At 40.2% G+C, this 20,691-nt stretch overlaps 1 protein-coding gene across 1 annotated transcript; it reads right to left on the reverse strand.

Moving 5' to 3' along the window:
- Positions 1 to 817: 817 nt before the first annotated feature.
- Positions 818 to 19,770, reverse strand: ube3d (ubiquitin protein ligase E3D). The gene is made up of 10 exons (XM_080896491.1): positions 19,483 to 19,770; positions 16,700 to 16,911; positions 16,097 to 16,187; positions 14,096 to 14,318; positions 13,638 to 13,710; positions 13,474 to 13,552; positions 12,403 to 12,511; positions 11,153 to 11,319; positions 7,761 to 7,899; positions 818 to 1,260 (listed from the first exon to the last, which is right to left on the reverse strand). Exons 1-10 carry the CDS (start codon positions 19,569 to 19,571, stop codon positions 1,240 to 1,242), a joined length of 1,203 nt encoding a protein of 400 aa, XP_080752617.1. The 5' UTR covers positions 19,572 to 19,770; the 3' UTR covers positions 818 to 1,239.
- Positions 19,771 to 20,691: the final 921 nt, after the last annotated feature.

Below are 20,691 nucleotides of genomic sequence, written 5' to 3' on the forward strand. Positions count from 1 at the left end.
TTCCCATCATGTCATAGCGCACTTGGTACTTGCTTGGAAGTTTAGGGGGTTTTTTCACTGTAAAAAGAAGTTTTCTTCCCACGCACAACGGACACTAATGTAACGCGTTACTGCCCATCTCTGGTGACCAATACAATATTAGGCAGGTGTTAGTAAATCCCAAGTTAAATGTCATTCATGGAATCCCTGATTGTTACTTATCCTTACTTGACACGCCGACAACCTTTTAATTGTGTTCAGCATCTTAATTTTAAAATGCTAGCATGTTAAGAGGAATGAGGTTTATGGGAGTGTTATTAGTTTTGAAGGCGTTTGATCATAAACCAAAATGATGGACATAACTAACACATGTCTAGGCTACATGGTAATCCTTGTGATAGTAAAACATTTTTTGTCAAAGCTATAAACATCACACCATCTGTGGGACCACCAAAGATTTCTCTGTTGGAAATCCTGACCGTCTGCATGAATTTCCATCCATCTGGAAGTAGAGCAATTATTTCAAACGAAAAGGACCACTTTCAAAGTATAAACATCCTTTTTGACAATAATTCCTCATATCACGCACATTATATAAATACTATCAATAACTGGTACACACTCCCAAACAAACCCACAACAAGACAAAAAAAAAAAAAAAAAAAAAATCACCTAGCTCCATGAGCTGTAATTACTCTCAAGTGGAAGATGTGCTGCTGTGCCCTGGGGCTGAAGTGTTCCCATAATAAGCCTTCATCAAGAGCCAACTGAAGAACAATGTCCCACATATCAACCAGCAGTCATCTCAGGGAGGTAAGACAAAAAAAAAGAGAGGTGATTCTTTTAGGCAAATGTTTATTCAGGTTCTTTGCTAAGAATTGTCAAAAAAAAACAAACAAACCCAACACATATACACAGGCTTTTGTACCATTGTGATACATTTCAAGATCATTGGAACTACAAATGTAGTGTGCCATCATCCTGTTTCAACATGAATCTAAGTGCAGGTGATGACACACTAAAATATTCTGACAGAAGCAACCGCAATCCACAACTTGACGTGCTTAACAAGCTACAGCCTGCTTGGTGCACTTCTCCCCCTCCTGCAGTAAATTCCATTCCCATTCTCTCAGTGCACTGGGGGGATGTTAACTTAAAGAAACGGCACATGTAATCCTGGCTGTTCCCAGTAGTTCTTGAAATATGTAACCAAGAGTGATGAGTGGGAGTCCTGACCACCTAGCCTTCTGACCTGCGATCTCACAGCCTTAAGTACGCCACCTAGAAATGACAAGCACAAGTTTAGTAAAGAGTGAAAATCTATGCAGAAACTCACAACATGGAAAAATAAATGGAACTTCAGCATTTGGTCAAATTCCAGTTTGCAATGGGCAAGTGTACAGTTTTCTTTTTCTGTTGTTGGCCAAACCACAGATGTACTCAATCTCTACAGTCCACTGATCAGCTCAGGAGCACATTATCTGCAATTACTGTCTTCAAACAGCAAAAAAACAAAAAACACAGGTGGTAGAGATTTAATCAACTTCAAAAACACACATTCAGATAAACAAAGCCCAGAAAACAAATCAGCTCGCCCCATCCTCCCTCCATCTGCTATTCCTGGGTGTGTGCCTGCTGCAGACAATGGTTGTGCTCCACTGAGGGCTCTATATTGGGATGATAGATGAGGGCATTTGCCTCACTCAAGGCCCTGTCTTCTCCGTCCCTGTGCCAATGTCTGCTCACTGCTCAAGCGCATCAGTGGTAATTCATACAAATGATAAGAAATGGCAACGAGAGGTGAGCTGCTGCTGCTAAGTCCAAGAAAAAGGAGACGAAGCAGAGACAGACTTGTGATTGGAAGGGCGCCATCCCTCAGTGTGAGAAGCTGATTAAAACCACTGGTTTTCAGAACGTTTAAAGAAAAAGCTGCAGGTTTCTTCCCTTCTGCAACATTAAATTAAATGCTTAAATGTTTCCCCTGCTTGGACAAAACACGTACATTAACTTTTATTAATCTGTGAGATTCCTCATTTACTATTTGAGAAAATAACACATCTTTCAGAAAGACTCCACACATAATAGGAACCCTGAAATATGCAACCCACATGAAGAAAACAAACCTACCACATGCGTCAAATTCAGTCTGAGGGACTCAATGATTGCTCACATATAGATAACAAAGGTAAGCTGCCAGCATTACCAGTTTTCTGGCCCACAGCTTGTTGTTATTCATCTTTGGCATCAACTATGAAGTGGGTTGAAAACCTGGTAACCAAGTCGAGGTAAATAGATTTGACTTTTTCTTCCCCCTTTTAAAGTCACTTGTCTATATTGTTAGAATTTAAATTTTTATTATTAGAATTATTGGAATTTGAAAAACAAAAAGCTTCTCCAAAGTCTTTTGGGATGCTGACAGCAGATCTGCCTCATTAATATACTTAAGGGTGTTTTTGATCTATCAGAATTCAGATTTTATACATCATCGCACAGCAAATCCTTCAGAGTAATACACCTAGCTGTGGTGAGAGACCACCTTTTCTAGTTTTAGTTTTCATCTCTACACGACAGCTCTTTAGTTCAGCGGCTTTTACAGTTAAAGTGTGGGTATTAAAGGTAGTGAGACAATGACAGGAGCCTGGTTTAAGGAAGTCACTCGAGTAAACACGCTCTTTGATTCTTGGTGCCAGAACTCTACTATCATAACACTCCAAACTTGGCCAGCAGCACTGAGGACATGTCTTTGCCTGTGAAGAACTGAAAGAGGTCTGGAAGAGTAGAAGGTGATGAAAGAAACACAGCGAGTTCCCAGCAGTTAAAACTGATAAATAAATAATAATGATGTGTTTTTCTTTATCGCTTCAGATTATAGCTGCTATCAAGTTATTACTAGCCCGAATACAGGATACTCTTAACCTGTCATAGAAAATGCCATTCATGAGTTACTAGAGAACTAAGGGATTTCATTAAAAAAAGAAAAAGAAAAACTGGGGGGGGGGGGGGGGGGGGGGGCATGTGAGGAAGTATAAGACAAAGCACTTCTTTAGAGTCTCATCTATTAGGTCTCCAATAAAGTTTGGAGGTAACCAACATATAATCAACTTTATTCATATCTTCATGTTTAGAACAGAGTCCAGTGATGTAAACATTTAACTGAGAACAGGGTCACACCCCCCGTGTGTTAATTAATTCCCTGTTCAATGAATCACTACGCGTGCAACTCGGATGAAGTCATTTCTTTCAAAGTGCAGCTGTGTTCCTGATGTGATGGCATGTGGACTGCAGAAACACTGCACGATCGATGGATCTTCCTGCTTCTCCATTGTTCAACACTGGATCACTTTTCTGTCTGAGCTACATGCCATCTCAGTGTGTGTGAGAGGGAGATTAATGAAGCAGAGGGGGAGGAGGGAGGCGTTGTCTGTTTGCAGGCTCAAGAGTGACACTCCGAGCTCGATCTACTTTACACCCCATTACGCTGGCAGGCCCAGGGACGCAAGGCGGGGAACCCAGCAGTCCACACATTCCACATGTAGCATAATAATGGGCACAGCTACGGTGCAGACTTTGATCTGGTCACACTGACTGAAATTAAACAAAGAAACTCAGATCTAGAAACACAACTGATTCAACACAGTTAGCTGCAAACAATGCCGAAGTGCTGTGGTAGTGATAAGAGGCTGTTGTGGTTGCTACTCAAAAGGTGTAATTAATGACAATGGCAGCTCATTCCATTTGGTGAGCCGTTCCCGGGCCCTGTAAAAAGCTTTTTCACAGCGAACATTTTCACTTGTCATATCACAAGAAGTGCTGTCACTAATCACATTAAAAATGGCTCAGTTCTATTCAAGTGTCCCAGTCAGCCTTGACAGGGTGACAGTGAGCCAACATGCACAATATCAGAACTTTGAAAGTGAGCTCAGTAAATGGAAGCCAGTGTAGGTAAAAGTTAGTAATCTGCTGAGAAGTTAAATGTAGGCACGACACATGAAAGAATGACTACTAACTTTAATGAAGTTTCAATTAAGCGTCGTGATAAGTCATTCCAAAGATCCAGCATGTGTACTCCCACAGTATATTCAGTAGTTACCTGTACTTGTACAACTATGACTTGCTGAAAAGGTCTTTTATTAGCTCCTAAGCTCAGCATGAGTGAATACATTGAGTTTTAAGAGCCATTATTATTTCCTATAGTCACACAAATGTAAGTACATGCTATGAGTCAGTAACTTGTAAAACCAACATTTAGCACTATTAACTTGCAGTGATGGTTTTCTGTATGACTTTATCAGTCTTGATTTTATCAATCATTGGGGAGTAATTTTGGTCCATTCTTCTTTACAACATTACTTTAGTCCATCACAGCATTTCAGTCAGGTTAAGGTCTGGACTTTGACTTGGTGACTGCGACCCCTTCATTCTTTTCTTTTTCAGAGGTTCTGTTGTAGATTTGCTGCTGCATGACCTAATTACAGCCAAGCTTTAGCTGTCAGGACAGACGACCTAACGTGGAATACTTTGGTATAGAGTTCATGGTTAACTAAGTGAGTGCTTCACTGAGTGCAGATCACGTGGCTGCACAACAAGCTCAAAAGACATCACCACTCCACCACTGTGCTTAACAGCTTAACAGGAGGTTCTTGTGCTGCTATGCTGGTGTTCAGTTTAAGGTAATTATACTCCATGTCATCTGTCCATTAGACACTGTTCCAGAAGTCTTGCAACTTTCTAAATCCAACCCATGCTACCATATTCTTTTTATAGACAAGGGACTTACTCCTTGAAACTCTTGCAAACATGCCGTACTTGTTCAGTCGTTTTCTAATTGTTCTGTCATGAACTTTAATATTTAACATGCTCACTGTGGCCTGTAGAGTCTGAGATGTAAATCTTTGGGTTTGTTGCAATTTCTCTGAGTATTGTACAACTTGGGGGTGAATTTGCTGGGAAGTCTACTCCTTTGGAAATACTGGCATTCTGTTAACACACTTAACACAATGCACCCATCTTCGTAGGACATGCATGCTTCAGACCAGTAAACTGCCAAAACTTCTGCCTTTATAGGCTTGCTTATCCTCTTACTTTCTATATAAAGAGTAGACGGAGCAAAAGTAGACTTAGTTTTTCTCAGAGCTACCTAAAGGCTTGTGAAATATCCATTTTTCAAATGACTACAGACTTTCATTTACATAAGTAACAGCAGGAAGTCAGACACAGGGACGGGACAAGAGAGAATCTGGTCAATTTTCAAAATAAAAGACCCAGTACAAACTACATCTCTGCTTCAAGATGTTGCTGTTACGATTAAAGCCATGCCATGAACGGAACACAGCTGCACTGGAAACAACATTACAGACACTACATATTATATGGTTTTGTAATATATTACCTGAAAAGTAGCCATTACATATACTGACCAAGATCATGAACACAACACAAAATTCACTTTATTTAATTTACTTTAAATATAGTCAAAATCTACTTTTGTCTGTCATAGCAGGTAGGTCCACATATGCAATACCATATCTGGCTGGAATTGAACCAGTGACCCTCCATTTGCCAAGTGTATGTTACTATAACTATAACAGTAAGCCTTTTACTCACTCAACAGTCTAAGCAGCAGAAATAATTCTTCAGATCATTGGTGGATGCCACACTACATGCTTTGATACTCTGTTGTGTTTTCAAACAGTGAGTCTCACATACTCTTCTCAGACAGTCTCCGGTAATTCTAGATAACCCTATGATCACATTACCTTCCCGTACTCTGCCGCCTGCAGCACAAGAGGCTCCTATTATCAGGAAATGTTTGAGTGTGTCAATTTATCACACTCTCTTTACTGTTACAACCGCTTCCACCAGACAGATACTGTGTCTCTTGTCTGGGTCGCTCTCTCTGCAACCTTCTCCATTTCAACAGGGCCCAATTTCCCTCCGCTCCACCCGCCGCTGTCATGTTGTTACCAGAGAAAGCAAAAATACTGCTCATTATTGTACCACAATATGTGTGTGTGTGTGTGTGCGCGCGCGCACCCGGGGGGGTGAGAGACAGAGCTGACCTTTTATTAGTGTCTCACCCTTAAGGATTGTGGCGAGACGGCAATTCCATAGTGAGGAATGTTTAAGCTTTAAAGACCACTACCCTCATAAGAAGGAAGAAGGAAAAGTGGCTTCATCTAAGTTTATCATTATGTTAGTGTTGATGTAAACTGGTGGACTTCAGTTTTTATGCGTGAGGAATGAAAGCAGACGAGTCAAATTCAGATCTTAGTCAAAATAATATAGCAGAGTCTTAAGATTTCCCTCCCAGCGCATTTCATTAGGGAGCCTGGGACAAACAGCAGCCATCAAAGAGAACAAAAGAGTGGGCTTCCTTATGCCTTAAGGGGATATCCTTATTATGGCATATGCCATAAGAGACTAGCACAAAATTGAAGAGCAGAGCTTGTGGAATCACTATAAAGTTTGGTAGCTAGTGAGGAGAAGTGGACAGGTAGCAGTTTAAACTAATCTTCATTTGAGGAAAGCAACTAGAGAACATATTAGTAGTAGCAAAGGAGGCTGGTAACTGACATAACAGAGTGTGGGGTACCTACAAACCCAGCGTCTGGGTTCCAGTAGTGCCCATGTATCAGCCACAAAGGGATAAGTGCTGAGCGGATTGTTTTATATGTGGATGATGGGAATTTAATGTGGTTTACATGGACAGGGCCAGAGAGCGATCTGGTCCTTTGCCATGGCATTTCCATTTCCTGAGCTAGGGGAAGAAAAAAAAAGTGTAAACATCCACTTGTAAATTCCCAAGTCTATTAGCTTATCTTAAAGTAGCGCTGAAATACCACAACCTATCACGTAGGCAATAAGCAGAGATTTGAGTGTGTGAAATTACAAGTTCCTAATTATATCTTCATCAGTGCTTATACTCAGTTCTTCAGTTCTCCACTGGTTCTCCAAGTCACAAATCAGTTGGTCATTGATGATTATTTCTTTAAACCTTACCTTATCTGGGTCTCATCTTAATTATCAGGCTGTGTTAGAAATAAATGGAATATAAAGACGTTCACTTTCTTAGGTACACCTGTTCAACTGCTAATGAAAATATTTATTCAGCCAATCAAAGCATTCTGGCATTGAGGCATATATGCTTATAGTCACAGTAATCTGCTCAAGCTCAAACCAAGCATCAGAATGAGATTTAGAATGTGGATTTTGAGGCTCAAATCTAGCCTTTGTAATTTTTAGCAGACTTGTTTAAGAGGTAGGAGTCCCAAACTTTCTGAGAAGTAAGTGGAGGATAATGGCACTAATTACCCCATCACTGTTTAAAGCCTCAGAGAGAATAGACTTGTCAGCAAAGTTAACGCCTCCCGTTTTCTAGTCGCATGGCTTTCCTTGGCAACTCGGGCTAAATATACACATTTTGCACAATTACAGGTGTATAGGAGCTGAAATAAGGCTGACAAAAGAAAAGTCTTACATTTGACCCACATAATCCCTAAAGCGAGGCTGTTAACTGAAAGCTCTGAATCATGAAATTAATTAAGGCGGGATAAAAACACTGTCAAGCACTACTGAATAATGGAGAAACAAGGCGCTGTATGGAAAAAGGGGGAGCAGTAAGCAAGCGCTGTCAACTAAAACAAAGCCTGTGGTGCTGCTAATACAGCTTTTTACAAAAGGTAGAAAGCTAAAAGGTACATGAAGTTCCCTCTCTCTTTGCTTATGTAATAAAGATAAGCAACCAATGAATATGGCTTTACAATACATGGTAAACGTCTCACCTCATAGGACCTCATGCAACGCATCGACGCGGGAAGTGTTGAGTTGCTGTCATCCATCACGTGCAGCAGCTCCTCACACACCTTTAGTGGCAGCACCACAGGATGTCCTATGACACTGACCTCCCAACTAGTTACAGTGCTGAAAACACAGAGAGAAGCAATGATTTATTGTGACTGCCTTAGCATTTTACGACCAAAATGAAGTCCAGAAAAGCTACCGTAAATCTCAAGTTGAAGTGGTCGTCCTGCCATTTTAATTGACTAGTTTTAAACTGTAAACTGATAACCACATATCCAAACACATGGATTTATAACCTGTGTGAGCGCGTGTCGCTATACGTGTCTGTGAGGCTGATGAAGTGTGTGTTCAAGACAAGGACAAAAAGAAAGGGCTGAAGAGAGAAGAGGAAGAGTGATTGAGAGAACCAAGATTGATGGTCTGTCAGCGTGAGGTGCTGATCCAGTTTGTTTGGGTGACATTTAGCCGTCTGTGCAGTTTCTGAAAGGGTAAAGTCTCCTCAAAGTTTTGGCAGTTGTACTTAAGATGAAAGACAGTCAAAAAAAAAAAAAAAAAGGCAACTGTGGCTGTACTGAACCCCAACCAGCCAACATCATAACGCTTTGTAGGAGTTGATTAGACATTATGAACAAGTTGTGCATGTGTGTTTTTCATTAGACTCACTTTCCACATCTATTAGACCTCCTGTTTCTCTATTGTACCGGGACAGTGATGGTGCCTGCGACTTTCACTCAATTTATAATCAAATAACTGCCATTAGTGACAAGCCTAATCCACTTAGGCACTGGCTCACTGATTCTCTAGCCAATTATTGGCAGTTTTAACAACGCGTACTGCAACCACTGGCTGCACTGAACTGTAACCAGCTGTATCCTGAATAAGAGGGCCGTCATCCCGGGACTTCAGCTCCCCAGGCATAACATTTAATTTAAAAATGTCAGAGATGAGTGATGAAGGGTGAATGGTAAATTATGTGGGGGGGATGGAAGTGTGAGTCACACCGGCATTTAGCTTCGCTAAACTTCAAAAATTCAAATTGCAGAAATGGGTAAAATTCTAAAAAGCAGCCCACCAACGTGAAGCTTATTCTCTAAGAAGACGTGGAGTTCACGGCAGGATTAAACACAGAACAATTGAAAAGGGAAAAAAGAAAAATAAAGACAGACCCAAACTGGCTGGGCTGATGTTGCCCAATAGGTGACTGCAGTCAAAAATAAAGCATGTTTAAAACTGTTCAGATACAGTTTCACTATGATAAATAGTAGTTTCACAACCAGAGGGTTGTGACATGTTTACTTTAAGAACAAAATATCTTGTTTAGCCTATTTCTTGGCAAGTTTGCCACAACAAAAAAGATCCTTTTTAAAATAATCTTTATTTGTGATGGGTTCCTGTAATATCTGGTATCTGCTGAAGCCATGTTACATAAACAACATGTCAATAAAAAAGGAGTACGTGTGTGACACAATGAAACGCCTTGTCACTTTTGTTACCTTATTTTTTGTAATTAATATGGTGCACAAGCCACTTAATAAGCATAAAAATGAGAAACTGATGGATCAGCAGTAAGTATCGAGGTTTCTTTGGCGCTATATAAATAAAACTGAATTGAATTGAAAATCGCCATGTCCTCAAATGGCCACTTGAGGCATCTGCCAAAAGTGAGTAAAAACTGTGAGTAATAACTATTTCCCCATCTGTGACAACTCTAAGCGAGGTAAACTGTCGTATTACCAGTTTCACTTGTGTTATATCCTAAATGTACAGAGTTTAGTGACATTAAGTGAAAAATGGCGGCAAATTTGCCGTGCTCACCACGCTAACATAGCTAAGCAGTATGATGGTCCCTGCCTGAATCTGTAAAAGCATACGTGACTTACAACTCCACATTTTTGGGTGTCTCAGAATGTAGGAATTCAACTCTTAGCTGATGTACCTACTGGTCTAGGATGAAGCCTCTCTAGCTCACAACTCTTTCTCTCGGATATGGACTTCCTGTCGGCATGTGTATGCTTACTGATATCACTGAAGAAACTTGCTTTCTTGTTTACTCCCCTCTTCTACCCTTTTCTCAGGATATGGTTAAGTTTTGCTTCAAAGAAACAAAGACAGCAGCAGTCAAAATGGAGGCTTCAAAATGGAAGTCTATAAACCACTGAGTGATGTCACAGTGGCAGTGTTGATCTTTTATTTACAGTCTATGATTGCTACCTATAATTAGGTCTTAAAGTTAAGCGCCATTTTAAGACTGTGAGTGAGTAAATATAAATTGTGCTGACAAAGCGTGAGCTCTCCAACATGACTGCAATGTTATGAAAGGGTGTATTTTTAACTGAAACCGTGATCTTTTCCTAAAACAAAACAATCAGGACGTTGTCTAGACTTAACCACACCACTCTTCTTGTGAAAGGTTAGCTGTGTTTGTGCCTCAGCCTCCAACACTTGCTTTGTTTTTCTTTTGTTTTTTTAAATAAAGTGAATCACTAATATTTCTATTGAGGAGTGCTTACATGGGCTGTTTGAGAGAGTGTTATTTATTTGTAGGAGTTATTGGGTAAACTCGAGGTGGACAAAGTACAGCACAATAAAGAAAGGAGCAGATTGTTTTGAAAGTATGTCCTAGTCTCTCACTTCCCCTGAAGATGCATTCATAGCTTGTGTAAGAGGAATCAACTCTCTGTACCCATGCATCACTCAGCTTAACAGTACATTACAATATTCCTCTTAACTCTTACTACTATGGCTGAGAAGACCAGCCTTATTTCTCCTTTGGGTTAGTGTTGTCTCTAATTATCGTTTCTCCATCATAACTTGTCAAAACGGATGAAACAACAAAACCTGTTCTGTTCTGCTTTCACTCTTCCCCGGCAGCGGGAATGAAAAAGGGAAGAAAGAGGAGGGTGGGGGGGGGGGAAAAAACTGCTGAGCTCTGATTCTGTTGAAAATAATGAGGGTGGAAGGCTCTTCCAGTGGGGTGCTGCTGTACTGAGCATGGAGAACCACATGCAGCACATCCACCTACACTTCTCTAATGCATCACAGCAAGGCACACAGAGCCTCAATACAGTCAAAACAACATAACAACCCCTTATGCGTGCAACAAACATGCTGCTGACAACTTTGAGGCAGCTTTGATGGGAAGCTCATTCGCAGGATAACAGACAATTATATCCGAGCAGGGACCCTTAGAGCAACGTGTTCTATTAACACCTAGAGTCTGTTCACCAACAAAGTAGGCTTTCATCCCTCACAGTGAGCCAAGAGAGATGGTGATTGAGAAGGTGCGCAAGAGAGATGAAAGGATAAGATTAGGAGGAGGAAAACAAAGATTGAAGGGGAAGGGGGGGGGGATATGTTAAGTGTCCTCTCTTACTCTCTCTGCTGGATGCCCGTGTCAGAGCAGGCTATGTAGAGGAGTTTCAGGGCTCTCGTAGCTCTGGGTGATGGACTGTGAAGAGCAGGGGAGCCATTGGACCTCTCAGTCCCGACACGTGTCTCCGGGACTGATGCTATGATGGAGTCGCTGTTCAAGAGCCAGAGCTGCAGGAGGAGCAGACAGGTCACTTAACACTTGAGACATATGGGTATATGTGATATGTGGGTGAGGAGTCACACATCACAAAGCAGAGAGATGATATACATTCATTAGTTTGATTTTCAGAAATAAAATGGTCTATTCTGGTACAGCTGATTCAACATGAAAGATGAAAATATTTCTTTATTCTGTAGGATAACACAGGTTTAAGTTCTATTCTCTAAGTTCAGTGTAAATCAAGGGTTACTACTGCAATATGATTCCTCATACTGATGTGTAATAATGGGAGAACAGAGGTGGAAACGTTGATTTTTCCAATCATTTTTTTCTCATTTGGAATATGCTCCTTTTCAGCCCAGTTTCACACAAGATTAATTATACTGTTACTGCCATCCCGAGTTTTACTGATGAGTTTTAATGTGCTGCTGTTTAATATCTGCCAAGAACACAACCAGAACACTGGAATAGTTTTTGGACATTTTTACTGTGAAAATGTTTCAACTCCAACATCAGGTAAAACTGAGAAAACAAAAACACAATTTTATGAATAAACCTGTTCACATGTCAGATACACATTTTCCACTGACATGATGCCTGATCTGGAACCAGCTGCACTCATTTCCACCAAACAAGACTATTAGAAGCTATGACAAGAAATTTACTAGCATAAGGAGTCTGTCCGCCACGATTTTCTTACAATGGATTAGGAACAAAATGATAGCACAACAGATATTATTCCAAAAACTAGAAGAATATTACAAAGACAGAACAGTGCATTGTTGGAGAAGAGCAAAATGCATCCTTGGGCAAGACAATAAACTGATTATAGCACCTTACTACTCAACTTGAGTATTCTGTGTTTTCTACTATAATCCTCATTCACAAAAATAAATAAATAAATAACCCCAAAAACCTTATATAACCAAGCATTTTTATCTAAAATTTACTCACTCACTCTGTTGGACGCACCGGGGGAATGCTACACACGACACAATCACAGTCAATCTTTTTCCGTTTCTTAAATAATAGAGTACTTGATTTGTATTTAGAAGTCATTTATTTTTCTGATTATGCTGGGTGGTTCTTACCAACAGGAAGGCTTTTCCATCGGGAGTCTGGACAGAGAAGTGGTAGGTGCTCAATGAGTTTGACAGCTCCAGCAACCTAACAGCTACCGTCCTCTCCACAAACAGAGATCTGTCCAAGAGAGACACGATGTTCATTCACTTTACATATTCTGTCCTGAAAAGGCAACAGATTGGAGCAAACACTATCTTAGGAGATGATTCTGCCTGATCAAAGTTTACAAAAACAAACAAAAAAACAAAAATAAAATATGTCTGGTAAAAGTTGGTTTTTATGAGCCGGTTAATCAAATGATGAGGCCGTAGACGAGAAACGCTTATGTGCAGATTTTTGAATTATTCAGACTGGTGCAGTGGGAGATGTGGTTATTAAAGTGTTTAATTCAGACCTAGACTGCAATCATTTTTGAAGAAGCCTGAACACAGTGCTGATATGCCTCATTCACCCCCAAGATCCAGTAAAATCCAATCAGCGGTGTGTCAGATACTTGAGAAAAACATACAAATGGACCTGAACTGATTTATAGTCATCGTACTGATTTTATTGTGAAGGGCTAAAAATATCCAACAGCAGTCATAATGATGAAACTATAGAGAAAGTAAAGCCTGACTAGAGCTTGTGTGACTCGACCCCCCCCCCACCACCAAATAACCTGAAATGAAAAAAAAAAAAAAAAGGGATTATTTTCTATAAAATAGTGTAATTTAAAAGCAACAGATGCCTTCTTGTCATCTGTGGAAAATGAGGTTCCATTTTTGCCAAGAATTCACATCCACACTGCACTGCAAACATTTTTCATGCTTTAAACACTAGTTCAGTTTTATACAGCATGGGACAATAACAAAGACAGTGCCTTCAGGGTGGCAATTGCAATAACGTAGCCAAACAACGCACCGACACAAGATTCACAACAACGTGGATAAAATGAAAGGAAGCTCAGAAGTAAAGTTGCACTGGCATCAACAAATGTTCTATCACGTGTTCAGTCGACATGTGCATGCGAACAGAATCTTTGGCACCGACAGTCCCTCGTATGGATTTGAAAGGATAAAAAAAACAAAACAAAAACCTGCCTGTTCAGTGAAGCTTCTGGCTTTCTGTCTCCCACAGCAGGCTCCACCACCACCTGTGTGACGTACAGCTTCAGCGTTTCTGGAAGACACCACACGGGAGAGGGCTCGCACATGCTTGTTGAAATGCTGTTTATTTATAAAAACTTGCAACAATCGTCCCCTACCTGGTGCGACGGCCTCTCCGAGCACTGACGAACAGCTCGCACAGGAGATGAGGGCCAGTCTGCGGCAAGGTTTCTGTGCACACCATAGATAGAGACATCCAGAAACGGATCACCACAAAGCAGCCACCTATAACTCAGCAGTTTTAAAATTTAGTAGCTGCTATAGCTAGGTTGGAAGACAGAAAAGGATGTAACACAGAGAGAGAATTACAGCAGCCCAATTGTTTTTCCTGCACTTTGTCTCTCAGCTTTAGTCATGCAGTTGTGCCTGTGTTGAGCGGGTTGTGTGGAGAATGACTAATGGACGAAGAGGGGGATCAATCTTCATCTGCACAGTCTGATTTTGCTTGGTCTAAGAAGAGAGTGTCTGGATGGATAGATGAATGGATGGAAAATCTACTGAAATCTTTTTGTACTAATTGCATAAACAGGAGCCATTTCTGTTGCACGTCCCTCACCTTTGGATCTTGGCTGTCCTGTGTGCCAACAGGACTCACTTCCTCAGTCAGAGTCTGCTCACAGCTGCCATCACGGGCTAACAGCACAAAGGAATCGCCCATTAAACAATCTTCTGCTCGGGGTAACAGTTTCTTGTTAGCAAACGGGTCTGGGTGACAACACCAGTCATCCACGATGGCGTTCCAGTTACCATTAGGGAGAGGAAGAACTCGCTTAAACACTCTGAAAAAGAGGAAAAATAATAAGAAAAAAAAGCAATTACAGTGTTTATTGTTCAGCAATATTTAAACACGGTGCTAATTGGTTCTTGTCTTAGTGAGAGGCGTTATCTCTCAATAAGCACAGAGATCCCAGAGAGCTGGCGAAAAATCAAAATACAGAAGAGTATAATTAGCTAAAAAAAAAAAAATGATGATGATAGGTCATCCAACTACATTTTTTTTTTCCCAGGAGTTTCTTAAATGTAGTCAATATCCTTCCTCAGAGCACAGGCACTTCCTGGTTGTAGCAGCATCTTCCAGTGGCAGCTCAAGGAATATGACAAAGACCCAAAAGAGCTGACCCAGGTTCCAAAGTCTCCAGATCCCACAGGGTGGCAAGAGGACAAGCTTGAGCCATGGAAATGGCTCAAAAGGAGGAAATATTTGGCCTTTAGTTGTAAAAAACTGGAACTACACCAGTTACTAACAATCAAACACTGGCTTTGGACTCTGCATATTATAATATTAATGTTGGTTTGGCCATATTTGGAAAGGGTGGCATGCCAAGTTAGCAGCTAAAGCATGGTAAACTGTAGGGGTTTAATGCACAAATAAATAACGGCTAATTAATAACAGACAAAAAAACAACAACATAAAAACACAATTTCACAAACCAAATTTAAGCCCAAACTTCTTGGGACAGCAAGTCATAATATTAGTCACATAATTCCAGCACAATAATCCAAAAGGCACAAACATCACAATCACAGCAGAAAGATGCAGTTGAGTGACTCGAATTAAGTGATGTGTAGCCTCGCGGAGAGCAGTGTGCTCCACCTGTCACACGCCCCCTGACTCCAGTAACCAGATGGCTTCATTTTGTAACTACAGAGTTTTCCAACTGGGGTAAATAAATGACAATGATTGTAAGCAACATTTACAGTAAATTGAGCACACATTACAGCTCATTGGATGAGTGGTGTTTACCTCGCCCTTTTCCTTTTTCCACTGTCCACTAACTTGTAAATTGCTGTTGGGTGCTGGAGTGGCAGGACCCAGAACTTTTGTTTTTCTGTTTGTTTGTTTGTTTTTTTTAATAAATAAAAACACCTGGCAACTGCAACTGGAAAAAGACTGAAGCCAGCAGAGACGCTATGCACCCTAAACACCTAAAGCTACAAGATACTACTCTTTATTTTATTCCAGCCCAGTTTTATTACACAGAAGTCTTTTATGTGGCAAGTCCAGCCATTAATACCTGAGAGCAGACATATAAAATAGAACATTTTGTTACAAAGCACAATGAGCCATAATGCTGTGGAAATTATAACTTTTCATTTTGCACTGAGTTCTTCCCCTGATGTTTCAACCTTTGCTGACATCTTGTTGCAAAAAAAGAGAAAAAAAGTATATATATATATATGTTTTTGCCAACTTTTAGTGAGTTACAGCTGAGAAACATAGCCTGAGGGCAAGGGTCTCCATAATGCAGCTATTGCAATTTTCAGCATGTCACATTGCTGACCAGAGAAAGCTACAAGGCAATAAGAACAATACCGCTGTCCAGTCGAACCACCTCAAGGTAAGAAACACAATTGTGTTTTTAATGGCTAGCACAGACCTTTACATCACACAGACTCTATAACTCTAATCCATCAATTTTTCCCCTCTCTCTCTCCGACTATCACTCCTACAGCTGGGTCACGCCATCAATAAAGAATCACTCCTCTTCCTACACAGGAGGGAGTAAATAAAAACCCATTTCCACCAGTGCCCTTCCTCGTCCCGTCTTCTCCTCACCTGTCCTCGAGCAGCCTTGTCATGCAGCCTTGGCAGTAGAAACAATAAGCCTTTTTTGCCCGGAGCATCTTCATCATGCTGGCAGAAGAATCTGTGGGAAGTGGGTGGGGAACGAAAGGCAAAAAACAAACAAACAAATGAGGCAGATTTGGTGAGAGGGTGGTAACCTTCTACGACTTGGCACAAAAATCGATGAAACACTGGGTGGTGAAGGTGGCTGGATAGAGAGCGGGCGATCAATCCGAGTTTGATTGGACTGTCACTGATGGGGCTTGGCTGTAAATTTCTGTTACAATGGCAAAAACAAACAGAACGCCAAAAGATGGGAGTTTGGGGATATTATGAAACGGCTTTGGGGTTTGCTTTAGATGAGTCCGTTCAAACCACTTAAAGGGAGCTTTCCTGGGCTGATGATTAGCTGCCTGTGCGCTGCTAAGGATCCTGAGAGGAAAATTTACACCTTCACTCTCTCAGATGACCAAGTGACTCAGCCCAATTAAATCAGAATAGACAGCAAGGCTCTAAATAGCTACCAAAAGACTTTGTTCTTGTCTTGGCACGTAGGAGTGCAGCTACTCAGAGGGAGGTCTCCCTGGGCATTACCTTCATCCATGCTTCGTTCCACGCTGATGCGCAGTCTGAAATGAAGCTCTTCTCCACACGATTCTCCCGCAGGTGTCGGAATGCAGGATCCCTGCTCGAAGGTGACTCCTGCTGGCAGAGTCAGGTACAGCACCCCTCTGGGAGTGCGGATGTGGAGGGATGAATCTCCACTTGTTATGGCCACATCTGCAGGCGTCTGGGCCACATCTTTCCTGAAGAGCAGATGGTTTGTAAGTGTAAATAAACACAAACTGTTTGGACTCCTGTAGAGGTTTTAAGGTAAAGACCCTACAATAACAGACAGACAACACAATCAAACAACCTCCTTTGAGAAAGCATGTGGTGACAGTGGGAAGGAAAAACTCCTTTTTACCAAGAAACCTCTGAGAGAACCGGACTCAGGGAAAGGCGGCCATCTGCTGTGACCAATCACATCTATAGCCCATATTACCATAATTAGTTAGCAACTTTGAAAAATTCATTTTCCAAGTAAAAATGATAAATATTTGGGATTTGGGGCTGTTGATAATATAACAGGCTTTCTTCACTTATTCTGACATTTTTAAAAGTCAAAGTAATCAAAACAATACTTTCATTAAGTCATGTACTATAATACATTTTCCTTGTATTTATGGTCACCGCATACCGCAACAAAAAGAAAAAAAAATAATTCTGGTGATCTTTCTTCAGGAGGGAGGCCAAATCATCTTTTGGAGCACCATTTGTCTTTTTTTTTTGAATGAAAGAAAAACTCCAAAGGCTGACTCCTTTTGTACTTTCTGTTCTTGTCACATAATGTGTACATAAAACAACCCATAAACTTCACACAATCCAGCATAAATTAATCTTTTTCCCTTGTTCAAAACATATGGACTCAGAATTAGCCTCACTCAGTGAGAAATGAGCGAGCCTTTGTTGCACAACAGAAATCAGGTACGTTAAATGATGAGAACTATATATGAAGTGGCACAGTTAGGAGCTATTACTATGAACACTACTGCAGTAATAAACACCAATAAAAACAGTTCAAAGTCAAAAGCCTGAGCATTTCCTGAGTCACATGGATATACAACCATTTTATGGACTTTTTTTCTTTAGAGGCAAACACTGGAGAGAGGGTAGCTCTGCTGTTACTGATCACAGGTCTGTACAGTGCTACATAATGTAGTTATATGTAAAACCACACAATTGAACAGCCTGTCAACCATTATTTGAATACTATGAAAGACAGCAAAGGACTAGGGCTCTTGTTGCTGAATTTCAAATCTCATTAGCCCCATCTAGTGGCTTTTGTAGTATATACTCAGGTGTATACCACCTCAAGGTAAGAAACACCACTTCTTAATACTCACCTCTTTTCACTGGCCATAGTATGACAGTTGGTTTTAATTTTTAATTATTTTATTGTAATTTTTTTATTTGCTTTTTCTGTGTTTTAAGCAGCATATAATTTTATTGTTTGATTTATGAATAATAATAATAATAATAATAATAATAATAATAATAATATTCTTTTTTTTTTTTAATTCTATTCTGTGTGTATAACACCAGTGGTGGAATTTGACGCTATCACTCATTAAATATAATATATTAAAACTTCAGTGTATTTGTGCTTTAAGTATTTCTATATTACACTGTCATCTATTTGTACTCCACAGTAACTTTAAATGTTATACTTGTTACCCTGAATCGCTAATCTGAAAGCTTTAGTATATACATATGGCAGCACAGTGGTACACTGTTGCCTCACAGGATCGAACCTCCTGGTTGGCTGGGGCATCTGTGTACAGGTTGCATGTTATCTCACTCCCTATGTTGGCTCTATCAAGGCACTCTGGCTTTTTCCATTAGTCCAAAAACATGCTACTTAGGTTAACTGTCTGCTACACCCTGGACACTCCTGTCCAGGTGTACCCTGCCTCTCGTGCTAGGACTGCTCAGACGGACTCCAGTGTCTGTACAACTCTAGGCCAGACAAACAGCTAAGAGAATGGAAGAAATGATAATGGATTATTCTAGATAACACTACCCAACATTATATAGGCAATTAAACTCATTCAGCCCATCTAACTAAAACATTAATGGATGGATGGATTATGATTCAATAATACATAAAACTTTAAAAAAAAAGGCTATTATCCATTGTGAATGCTTCCACTTTAGTAATTTAACTATATTTTGATACTAAAATGTTTGCAGTTTTACTTAAATAAGATTATGAATTAGAGAACTATAGAAAACTGCAATAGAGTACCTTCTATAGAAGGTATAATAGAGTACCTTCTATAGAATAGAGTACCTTCTATAGAAGGTACTCTATTGCAATGTAACTGTAATGTAACACACGGATTTGTTACAGCACTTTTTCAGTTTCACTGGTTATTCAAAGTGTTAGACTTCAAGCCACATTTCTAACCACGCATTCATAGGGTTTTAGTCTAGACAACAACAATAAAGTTAATTCATTTTCAAAACACTATCTTACACGGGTGAGTTACTTTAAGCACTTACTTTAAAACGGCGTTTCACAATACAATTTGCTACTTTCTACGATCATTTCTTTTAAAGTTCTTGTTCTTTGTATTAATTTCAAATTCAAACATTAGTAAACGTTAGCGTATCTCGCTGAAACACTGAATTGCATTTAGCCTGCCTGCTCTCGGTGCTATGGTGAAGCTGTAGCATCACCTAAGTTAGCTAATGTTAGCTAGGCTTGCTTGTACTTGCCAAAGAAACATGCATTTCTGACTACTTGGTACTTACGATATCTGCTACATACTTACCCCACAATAAGCAGTCCACTCTGAAGCCTTCTCCTCAGCTCCAAGAAGACTCCAACTCCATGTGTCTTGGCTGGCACCTCGTTTGCCATTCGCTTTGTTTAGGAGGAATCCAGAAGAGGTGACACGCTTATCAAAACACGAGCGTGGCTGGGTGACGCTAATCAGAAACACAGAATCCAAAGCAGAGTAAACACAAAACCCTATCTGCCTGATTTACCAAACTGAATGTACAGGGTTTTATGTTTATCCGCGGCGTGACGGCACCACGAGTACGTAAGACCAAGAGCAATAGAGTGACAAGGCAGGAACAACATCCTGTAAAGATTTCAAAATAAAGGTTAAGCGTTTTTAAAACACCACGCCCATAATGAACACCTTTTTTCGTGTAGTCTTTGGGTTTTAGGGTAAATTACCAGCTGTATGATTAGGAGATGATGTTTAAAGATTCTGTCTAATTCTTTTTATTTTTCGGCAGCCACAGTAGATCATCTGCCTCCCTCTCACCCTAGTCCTCTCACTACATTCATGAACCTCCTCTGAGGTCTTCCCCCTTTCTTCCTGCCTAGACGTTCCATCTTCAGCAGCCTTTGTGCAGTATACTTACTATGTATGTTTCTGTTCTGCGTCCTGTTCTGTTTGTATATATGCTTTTATTCTGCTGCTGTTACAACCAAATTTCCCCTTGTGGGACAATTAAAGGATTATTCTATTCTATTCTATTACCCCAAACTGTACTCATTTCTAATCTTGTCCATCCTGGTCACTCTCCCAAGGAAAATCCTAGTATTTTCAGCTTTAGTGCCTCCAGCTCTGTCACAAATCACCTCTGACACTCACCTGAACCCACTCTACCCTGCCTGTACTCTTCTTCACCAAACTTTGTATTTCATTTAATTGAAATGAAACTTTTATTATTTCTATTTTTATTTATTTTACATTTCTTATCTTTCTATTCACGCAACACTGCCACTGCCCAATTCATTGTATCAATATGAATTAATGAGCAAAATCTAAATTTGGAGACATGGTATAGTGTGAATTATAAATATTTTCCCTCCATTTTTAAACTTGCACTAGTGGAAATGTTTGTGTACAGTTATTAGAGGGAGAAAATGTGCTCTAAGGAGCTGTTTGGAAGTCAACGTAAATTGTGTGTACTCTACATGCACAAATGCCATATACTTTGTTCAAATGATACAATACTAAGCT

The sequence above is a fragment of the Rhamphochromis sp. 'chilingali' genome, assembly GCF_963969265.1.
Source record: "Rhamphochromis sp. 'chilingali' genome assembly, chromosome: 11".
Lineage (NCBI taxonomy): Eukaryota > Metazoa > Chordata > Actinopteri > Cichliformes > Cichlidae > Rhamphochromis > Rhamphochromis sp. 'chilingali'.

What these genes read in the sequence shown, in the direction of transcription:
- ube3d (XM_080896491.1), bottom strand. Translation starts at nt 19,571, where the DNA reads ATGGCAAACGAGGTGCCAGCCAAGACACATGGAGTTGGAGTCTTCTTG. An exon ending in CGGAGAGGCCGTCGCACCAG is followed by an intron (nt 13,553 to 13,637) that starts GTAGGGGACGAT and finishes GGTGTCTTCCAG; the next exon opens with AAACGCTGAAGCTGTACGTC. An exon ending in CCAGAAGCTTCACTGAACAG is followed by an intron (nt 12,512 to 13,473) that starts GCAGGTTTTTGT and finishes TCTCTTGGACAG; the next exon opens with ATCTCTGTTTGTGGAGAGGA.